The 9,819-nt window shown below is 58.9% G+C and overlaps 1 protein-coding gene across 1 annotated transcript; it reads left to right on the forward strand.

Moving 5' to 3' along the window:
* Window positions 1-291: 291 nt before the first annotated feature.
* On the forward strand, window positions 292-7,082 carry CIMIP1 (ciliary microtubule inner protein 1). Its single transcript, XM_062202409.1, has 4 exons — window positions 292-359; window positions 1,681-1,762; window positions 2,927-3,028; window positions 6,921-7,082. The coding sequence occupies exons 1-4, from the start codon at window positions 292-294 to the stop codon at window positions 7,080-7,082; spliced, it is 414 nt and encodes a 137-aa protein (XP_062058393.1).
* Window positions 7,083-9,819: the final 2,737 nt, after the last annotated feature.

A 9,819-nucleotide genomic window follows, 5' to 3' on the forward strand; every position in this document is an offset into this window, starting at 1 on the left:
GGTTTATACTTTGAAAGGAGGCCAGGGGCTAGGTCTAGGGGCTTCCCCAGGGTTTCCTGCAAAGGGGCAGGGGACCGCGAGGTCGCACAGGGCTCCACCCTAGCCCAGGCTGGCTGGGAGCCCAAGGCAGACTGGGCGGACTGGGCGGTCTCCGCGCTGCGGCCCCACCCCAGCCAGGCAGGTGCTGCACCGCCTCCGCGTCCCGTGTCGTCCGGGAGACCGGTTGCCAAGCAACGCGGGACGCGGAGCCCTGGGTCCGGAGTGCCTGGCCGCGAGGAGATCCCAGGCGCCATGGCGCAGAAACCTCTGAGCACCGCGGCGGCTGAGCGCATGAACCTGGTGGCCCAGGACGAGATCTGGTAACAGCGGGGACCCGCGGGGCTGGGCGGTCCTCCCCTGAGAGGTGCACACCTGGCGGCTCCTGGTCCCCACGGGTCCAGAAGGTGGTGGCGCGGTGGGCTGGAGGGGCCTGCGCTGAGGACGGCCCGTGCCAGGGCACCAGGGGCGCCAGGGCTGGGGACCGGACGGCCCTTCCCCGGGAGCCTCCTAACGTCCTTCTAAGATTCCCAGATTTGCCTCAGAAAATCTTAGCATTCAGCCCGAGAGAGAGCGCCAGTACCTTTGTCTCTAGGTTTTCCTGGGCTTTTAAGTAAGAACTTTTAGATGTAAAAGGTGTGCGCACGGGTGTGTGTGACGGGCGTCTGTCTGTCGCTGAGTCTGCCAAGGGCTGGGATCAGCCCCTGGCCCGAGGTTGTAGGTGACGTGGAGACGTAGGGGCAGCTGCACGTGTGCAGCGGCAAAACGCAGTCGCCCCCTTCCAAACCTCCCCTTGTCTGCTTCCTAGTCCCTTCCCGTCTCTGTCACTTACCAAACCTGCTTTCATCACCGTCATGGGTAGAATCCCAGTGCCACCCGGCATAAGACACACAGACTCTGTCTCCAAGAGGCAGGACGTGTGGCCGGGTCCGTTCCTTCTGCAGTGTCCTGCCCCCCCCCCCCCCCCCCCGCCCCGCCACCTCTCCAGCTCGTCCGTCTGTCAAGACCCAGGCCAGGTGGTCCCTCCCCTCCTTGTGAACAGGGTAGCACCTGGACTGTGCTGGCCCACGTCCACGCGTGGCTCCTGACCACTCGAAATGCCCACACCGGGGTAGAATCCACAGCAGACTTCAAAACAAATGAACGAGTCAGAAACAGGCGTGCGAATTAGAATTCCTGTCCCCTGTGTGGTGTTCACCGTGTGCCTCAGGTCTGTGTTGGGAGGGGGCCGAGAGCCCGCAGTGGGGCTGGAGCGCTGGGGGTGGGGACGTGCAGGTGCCGATTCCAAGGTGGAAGAAACCTGACAGCTCCAAGCGCCAAGCTGATGTTTAGACTGTGTCGCCCCAGCTACCCAATCCTCAACCCAGGGCCTGGGTGGTCAGCACAGGGCAGGGTTAGGGCGAGGTCCCTGCTGCTCCAGGGGCGCCGGACATCGGGGTCCCGACGAAGCTGACTGCCCTGGCCGTGCCCATGGAGCACTCTGCCTTGCCGAGGGGCCGGGCGCCCTCACTCCCCGGCATCCGACCGTGCCTGGCACAGCGTGCGTAGAAGCCATGACATTCCCGCAGGGGGCCTCTGGGGCCTTCCGCGGTCCACTGAGCCTTTCTCTGGCCTGAGCCTGCTCGCTGGGACCTTGTCTTCCAGGAGATACCGCCTGAAGGCTGAATCCGAGGCGCGGCAGAACTGGGCCCAGAACTGGGGGTTTTTAACGACCCCGCTGGAGGAGGTGAGCACACGGTGTGTGAGCCCCACTCTGAAGAGCGAATGCTGCCGAGGTGTGGGACCGGCTAGAATAAAATGAGTGAGCATCTCGTACGCAAAGGTGGCCGCCTCTGGAAACAGAAGTGAATATTGAGCACCTACTGCGTGGCTGGCACGTGCTAGGTGCTTCCGCAGAACCAGATCGCGTCACCTGCCAAAGGACCCCGTGCAGGGGAGAGGTGCTCCTTTATGCCCATTATACAGACTAGCAAACTGAGTTCAGAAGTCACGTGACCAATCAGATGCGAAGCCGGGCACTCTGCTCCAAGGGCACCTGAGGGCCGACTTCCCGTCTTGCCTCCCTGGGTTACTGAGATGCAGACGGAACGAGAAGCTGTGTGGACCCCTAGGGAGGCCCGCAAGACAAGAAGTCTGGGAGGCATTTCTGGAGGCCCCTGTGGGGTCCTCTGCACGTCCGGACGTCTGCAGGGACCAGAGAAGTGACAGGAGCAGAAGGGGCCCCACCCTGCTCCCCGGGAGTGCTGGGGGCTGGCAGAGGACCGGAGTGTGCGGGTGGGGGCGGGGCAGGCAGCGCATAGATGCTCCAGAGTCCAGGGACGCTCCCGTGACGCCTGCTGAGTCTCCACTAAGTGGCCCCGATGTCCACGACACTGCCCGGACACACGGAGTGCCCGGCTGGGCACTGGCCCGAGGACGCGCGTTGCTGGGGTGGGGGTCGCGGGAGGGACCCCTGCACCCCGCCCCTGCAGCTCAGAAACTGTGCCGTTCTTAATGAGCGCCTTTAATTCTTAGAGAGTTGTACAATCTGACATTTTATGCATGAAATGAGTCCCTATTAATATGCATAAAAGAGTCTGTATTAATAATCCTTTATGTAATTACATCGGCTTTCAAAGAGTTCAAAATTGCTTTGAAAATTCGGGAAGGGGGATGCGGCTCTCCTCTCGGGTTTGAAAGGGTTGGCATTTTGAATTGAGGGAGGGCGCCTCGGGCTGCAGGGGGCAGGGGCGGGAGCAGGCCTGCGCTCTTGTCCAGCTGTTAAGTGGGACCGCTGCCCCCAACGCCCCGCGCCCACTTTCGTCACCGTCACGTGTGCCTTTCTGGGGGGCGTGGTGACGAGAACGCCCCGGACGGCTCGGCCTGAGGCGCCCGCCCCGGTTCTTTGCAGTTGCTCCAGGGCGAGGCAGAAGCCCCCTCTCCGAAGCCCAAGGTCGAGCTTCCCGAGCGCTTCCGCATCCGCCCAGGGACGCCCGTGGAGAAATACATCAAGGTTCGCAAGCCCTTTCTAGACACTTGTTTGCCTAAGTAAGCAGCGCGTGGCCGTGGAGGTAAGCGCGCAGTGGGGCCTGGCCGGCCTGCAGCCGCTGTCCACGCACTCCCAAGGGCAGAAGTGGGGAGTGTGTCTCTGCACCTGCGCGGCTGCCACCTCCCACCCTGCAGAGGCAGAGGGACGCCGAGGCAGGAGGGGCCAGCAAACATCATGGGTAAGCAGGACAGGCCCGGGTTCTGGGGTAAAACCACGGCATCTGGGCCCTGCTCTGTCGCTCACTTCCTGCGTGATCCTGGGTGAGTGGCTTGACCTCTCTGCGCCTCCTGGGGTCAGGGTCCAGTAGATGAGGCATATGAGGGACCAGAACAGAGCCCAGCTTTTTTTTTTTTTTTTTTTAAGATTTATCCATTTATTTTGGGGCCGGCACTGTGGCGTGGCAGGTAAAGCTACCGCCTAGCAGTGCCGGCATCCCATGTGAGTGCCGGTTTGAGTCCCAGCTGCTCCACTTCCAATCCAGCTCTCTGCTATGGCCTGTGAGGGCAGTGGAGGATGGCCCAGATCCTTGGGCCCCTGCACCCACATGGGAGACCTGAAGAAGCTCCTGGCTCCGGGCTCCTGGCTTCGGATCGGCACAGCTCCTGCTGTTACAGCCGGTTGGGGAGTGACCCAGCAGATGGAAGACCTCTCTCTCTCTCTCTCTCTGCCTCTCCTTCTCTCTGTGTAACTCTTTTAAAAAACAGATTTATCTATTTACTTGAAAGAGTTTATAGAGAGAGGGGAAGAGAGATATTCCATCCGCTGGTTCATTCCCCAAATGGCCACAACAGCTGGAGCTGGGCCAATCTGAAGCCAGGAGTTAGGACCATCTTTCTGGTCTCCCACAGTGGTGCAGGGACAAGAACTTGGACCATTTTCCACTGCTTTCCCAGGCCATAGCAGAGAGCTGGATGAGAAGTGGACCAGACGGGTCTCGAACCGGAGCTCGTATGGGATGCACAGCGCCAGCCCCCGAGCCCAATGTTTTTACAGACCGCAGCCACCCCTAGGTGCCAGGAGCTCAGTGGGGCCCACAGGGATGCCCCAGGAGACTGGGGGTGAGTAGAGGCCGGCCGAGGGCAGAGGGCAGCACAGGGAAGAGAGGACTTGGACAGCGTTGCCACATGAGACCTGGCCAGCTGTGCACACGGCTCAGGTGCCTCCAGAAATTGTGTCTTTATGCACAGCGGGTCCTTGTGTGCTGGGGTTGCTGGGCCAAGACATCGTTGGATGGTGGATGCAGGTTCTCGTTTCCAATGCAAGAAAGAGTTTGAAGATGAGAAAAAAGTAAAAGTTAGCAAAGGAATAAGACTTATCTGCCTGCCAACCAAAAGTACACAACTCAGGGGGGCGGGGCATGCTCAAAGGTTCAGAGCCACCCCTCTATGATCTGGAGGCACGGGAGGTGGTGTCTGGGACAGGACTTAATTGCATATTCTTGCATATTCATAGGGGGTGGAGTTTGGGAAGGGTTCAATTGAATATTCATGGAAGGTGGAGTTCGGGGCAGGGTTTGAGTATCACCCATTTCCTTAGCCTTTTCCAAAACCTGAGAAGTGTCATGGTATCAGGGCATGACAGGAGTGGGAATGGAAACTATGGCTATTTTATTACAATGATATTATAATTAGCTGAAGGTCATCACACACCTGCAGCCGGCCGCCATATTGGTTATTTGGGGCCAGCACTGGTTGTAAGCCGTGGTTTCACGGAAGCTGGGTTTTTGCTGCAGGGGTGGGGGAGGTGGGTGCTGCGGGCAGGACAGTAGCACAGGCAGGGCTGCAGCGCGGGGCAGACGACCTCAGCTCCTCCTTGCTAGCTGCCTGCCTGCCTACATCCCTGGGCCATGCCCTCTGCCCAGCCATGGAGCAGGCAGCTGTGCGTGTTGATGGGAAGAGGGGATGGAAAGCCAAGTTGAAGGTGGCCAGAGGCAGGGGGAGCTCGTTGCTCTCCCAGCATGCCTCGGGGTCAGGTGGGGTGGCCGGCATCCGGTGAACGTCTGAGGAGCAGAAGGAATGAGGGAATGAAGAGCGAGGTGCTCCAATGAGCTATGTTGGGGGCTCTCCCCCCCCATTATAAAGCCATGTAGAGTCACTGTCAAAAGCTGTTTTAGAAACATGGCAAAAATCTAAGTAATAAGGTAGTTAAAAACCCTATTCTCTCCCCCTGGCTGACATTTGGGGAAAGCAGCAGAAGATGGCCCAAATCCTTGGGCCCCTGCACCCACATGGGAGACCCGGAAGAAGCTCCTGGCTCCTGGCTTTGGATCGGCCCAGCTCCAGCCATTGCAGCCATTTGGGGAGTAAACCAGCAGATGGAGGACCTCTCTCTCTCTCTCTCTGTAACTCTGACTTTCAAAAAAAAGAATGAAAGGAAAGAACTGATGCTCCGCACTCTGGAGTCAAACAGGGTTTTTGCAAAAGGAGGGGGACCTGCTACACATCTGCCCTCGCTCCCCAGAAGTCCCCGTGTCCTGAGGAGCTCACAGATGACAGCGTGCGCTCTCGTGTCACACAGAAGCCCGCCCTCTTGGCTTTTAATTAAACGCAGGTGCTTCCCTGGCCCCAGTCCCCGAGGCGGAGGTGAGTGCACACAGCACATCCTCGCGCCCTCCAACCAGAAGGACGCACGGCCACTGTTCATCCCCCGTCATCCGGTCTGTACAGGGCCGCGAGATCCTCCAACAGCCTTGTGCCACATCCCAGTGCCTCAGCCACGAGCCACCTTGGATCACAATGGAGCTGAAAACTTCCGATGGCCTACAACGTGATCGCTTTAAACACAGTGCTGCTTTTATAAGATTAAAATTTTTTTTAAAAAGATATTTATTTGAAAGTCAGAGTTACACAGAGAGAGGAGAGGCAGAGAGAGGGAGGGAGAAAGAGAGGTCTCCCATCCGCTGGTTCACTCCCCAATTGACCACAATGGCTGGAGCTGCGCCGATCCAAAGCCAGGAGCCAGGAGCCAGGAGCTTCTTCTGGGTCTCCCACACAGGTGCATGGGCTATTTTCTGCTGCTTTCCCAGGCCATAGCAGAGAGTTGGATAGGAAGTAGAGCAGCCGGGACTCAAACCTGCACTCATATGGGATGCCGGCACTACAGGCAGCAGCTTTACCCACTACGCCACAGCGCTGGCCCCGAAGATTAAAGTTTTTAAGAGTTTGAAGTGTAGGAAGTGAAAAAGTTATAGTAAGTTAGTGTTAATTTATTATTATTAAAACGAAAAAAAATATCCAGCATATTTAGCGTAGCCTGAGCGTCGGCGTGGACAGGTGCGGCCGGCACGGTCGCGTCCTGGGCCTTCACGTCCCCGCCCCACTCGCAGGCCAGCCCAGAGCGACTTCCAGCGCTGCACGACCACTTCGTGCTGGGTGCCTGTGCCCGTCTGTCGCTTTTTACTCTTATGCCGTATTTTTACTGTGGTGAGATGTGTTCAGACACACGGTACCATTGTGTCACGACCGCCAAGGACTCGGCACAGGACCAGGCGCGGAGCAGGCGTCTCACCTGGGCCTGTGTGGGCGTCCCCTGCGACGGTCACACGGGAAATGGCCTGCGGGTGCGCCCCTTGGGACTTGTTCCCGTCATCATCGACCCAGGACCGTATCTGGCAGTTCTGCACCTATCTTCCTGGAGGCCAAGTTAGCCGGGGGACCACTACAAAAGAAAGCAGCTCCTTGGGGGGGGATTAGGTCCCAGAAAGGCGTGAGCCTCAGCATCCGCCGATGGGAGCAGGCTTATTCCAGCACACCCTGGGGAGGCTGGCTGCCCACACTCCCGTGCCTGTCCGGGGAAGGCTGTGGCTGTGCCCACCACTGTGGCCCTGGGGGGACTAACCTCTGCATCCCCTCCCCAGGTCCTCCCATCTCCCCCAGTCCCGCAGACCACCCAAGGCTTCATCGGCTGGAGGTCTGGGGTTCCGGGCCTCAACAAGTGCCTGGAGCTCGACTGTGAGATCAGAAGCTGCAAAGGGGCCTACGCCCGAGAGCTGGGTTGGCCCAAGCAGGGCATCCACTGAGCCCGCCCAGGCCTGCGGCCCCTGGGCACCCAGGCCAGACCTGGCAGAGGAAGAACTGCCCAGCATCCCGGAAGACGGAGCCCCGGCCTGGGTGCCCATGAGATGTGGCAAAGCACACAGAGGACGCCTGACACATTCCCATCAGTGCCTCCCTTCTAGAATGTTCTCCGAACACACCCATCTCGGCTAACATAATGAATAAAGCAAAAACAGATTCTCTGTTATACTTTTTCTCTGGTTTGTTTTTGATGTCTTGGGGATGTCTAGCTAGGGCTTTAAAGAAAATAATACGTGGTTTAAGTTTTCAGAGAATCATCGAGTCCCTCTCAAGGGGGTTCTATTGCCCCAACCCCAGCCCCAGCTAGGACGACACATTGGCCAGGTGGTCCCGTGTCCAAACAGCCCCGGGCCTGCTTTCCAAGAGGAAGAACACAGGTGCGGGCAGGTGTGCCGTCTCCACCCTGGAACCCCGTCTTTGAGTCACAGCCCTGAACGCTGGCCTCACTCCTCCGGCCCACCCCTGCAGGTGGGCACCCCTTAGCCGCCTGCCCCCAGCAGAAGGGCCCCCCTCATCCAGCGAGACCGTCCCCAGGAGGAGCCGCCAGGAGGGACTGGAACTTCCGGTCTCCCGCCTGCACGGTGCTGGCTGCAGACGCCTTCAGAGCCGTGCAGCAGGTGCACACATCCAGCCTCCCTGCCTCCCCAGTCCCAGAACGGGAAACCCAGGCCTTCGTAGGCTGCCTGGCTGGAAGAGCCAGCACACAGGAGCACAGCGCTCCACCCAGCACCTGCCACGTGGGTCACCTGCCACGTGGGTCACCGCCACCAACAAATGTCACCCTCTGGGACCTCAGGAAAGGGCCGGATGGGCCAAACGGTGACCAGCTAAGAGGAGGTCATTACTGGAGCAGGGTGGGTTCTTAAGCCACTGTGACCGATGCAAGAAGGTGGGACACGCACAGAGGAGGCTCAGACCCACAGGGGAGAAGGCCCGTGATGTCAGAAGCAGAAACCCTCGTGGACGGGCTGGGTGGGGTCACCGCAGGGACTGGCCGGCCTGGGGTCACCGCGTGGACGGGCTGCACCTTCAGAAAGACCAGACAGCCCAGTGGTGAAGCCCTGGTCCTGCAGCTCCTCTACTCTGTGAACCAGAAGAGGAAGTGGGTGCATGGGTGCCCGTGCCAGAGGCGCCCATGGGAGCCTGTTCCCAGGGAGCAAGATCTTCGTGAGAGATCACCGTCAAAAATGTACACGCCTTTGGACGCCCAGTGCAGGGTCCGTTACAATGTTAGGAGAGGGGCCAGCACTGTGGTGTAGCGGGTAAAGCCACCGCCTGCAGTGCCAGCACCCCATATGGGCGCTGGTTTGAGTCCTGGCTCCTCCTCTTCCCATCCAGCTCTGCTGTGGTCTGGGAAAGCAGTAGAAGATGGCCCATGTCCTTGGGCCCCTGCACCCATGTGGGAGACCCAGAAGCTCCTGGCTCCTGGCTTTGGAGCAGCTCAGCTCCAGCCATTGTGGCCATTTGGGGAGTGAGCCGATGGAAGATCTTTCTCTCTGTCTCTCCCTCTCTCTGCCTCTCTAAATAACTAAATAAATAAGTAAAATCCTGAAGCGTCCAGGAGACCATCTGGTGCTTCTTGCTGCCCTTCAATGGACGCACAGCTCATCCGAGCTCCTGTGCCTGCGTCCAACGCCCCCAGAAGCACTTCTACTGACCACAAGCAGCGCAGCCGCCTCGGCCCCTCCGCTCTCATCGACAGAACCGGGTCGAGGGCGCAGGCTGACCAACATCAGGAAACCTCAGTCTGCGGGTGGATTTCCCCCGTCTTCAGTAATTTATTCACCAACCAACCACGGATGTGCTTTTATTTAAAGAGAAAAAAAGAGGCATCGTGCCTACCAAAATCAGACTGCACGACCACGCCCCCCCCCCCCCGGCGCCCTCCCCCGGCCTCCTGGCCACGCTCTCTGCCTTGAGCTGCTTGGGTGGACGCTCTGGGCTTCTAAAGGAGCACAGAGTCCGGTCCATGGCCCAGCTGAGAGCCCAGGTGGACGGCCCCTCGAGCAGTCAGTGACCCTGCTCGGTTTCAAAGTTGACATTTAATCTATGGAGATCGGCCCTTTGTGGGTGTCCAAACGGGCCCAGAAATGCCACCACACAGTGGGAAATACCACAACATTCCCAAGGTCAAGACGACGCTGCGAACCTGCCCCACGGTGGCGAACTACATCACAGCAGCGAAACGAGCCACCCGAAGGGCCCCGGCCAAGGGAGCGGCCGCAGGGACAGCACACGACGTCCTCGGGACGGATTCTGTCACACGCACGTTTCACCCACGACAAACGAGACACCAGAAGGAAGTGACTGACAGCCGTAACAGCCAACAGGAAGCTCTTCACTGGACACAGCCGCGTTGCTGACCCAGTGGCCGCGCCAGGCCAAGGGCACCAGCCTGCTCAGCCATGGAGGCCTGGCTGCCTTTGGGAGGCACAGGTCCTGCACGTTCCGTCACCCCCAGCAAGGTCTGGGAAGCCCCAGGCAATGAACCATTATTGCTTTGTAGTAAGACTTCCGAATTCTCACGCTAAGGGGGAGGCAGACCCCTGGAAGCCACACTATCGATTTGGTTTGGATTTTGCTGCCAAATGAGCCTTGGTTTCCATCTAAGAATATTTCTGGGTTTTGGAGCATCTTGGAATTTGGACCTGAGAGAGCATTTTGTACATAAAACATCTC

The sequence above is a fragment of the Lepus europaeus genome, chromosome 10 (genome assembly GCF_033115175.1).
Source record: "Lepus europaeus isolate LE1 chromosome 10, mLepTim1.pri, whole genome shotgun sequence".
In the NCBI taxonomy this organism is placed as follows: Eukaryota; Metazoa; Chordata; class Mammalia; order Lagomorpha; family Leporidae; genus Lepus; species Lepus europaeus.

Excerpts from the sequence above, each read along its gene's own strand:
- CIMIP1 (XM_062202409.1), top strand. The coding sequence starts at position 292 with ATGGCGCAGAAACCTCTGAGCACCGCGGCGGCTGAGCGCATGAACCTG. Across the intron at positions 360-1,680 it reads GTGGCCCAGGACGAGATCTG|GAGATACCGCCTGAAGGCTG; the intron begins GTAACAGCGGGG and ends CTTGTCTTCCAG. Across the intron at positions 1,763-2,926 it reads TAACGACCCCGCTGGAGGAG|TTGCTCCAGGGCGAGGCAGA; the intron begins GTGAGCACACGG and ends GGTTCTTTGCAG.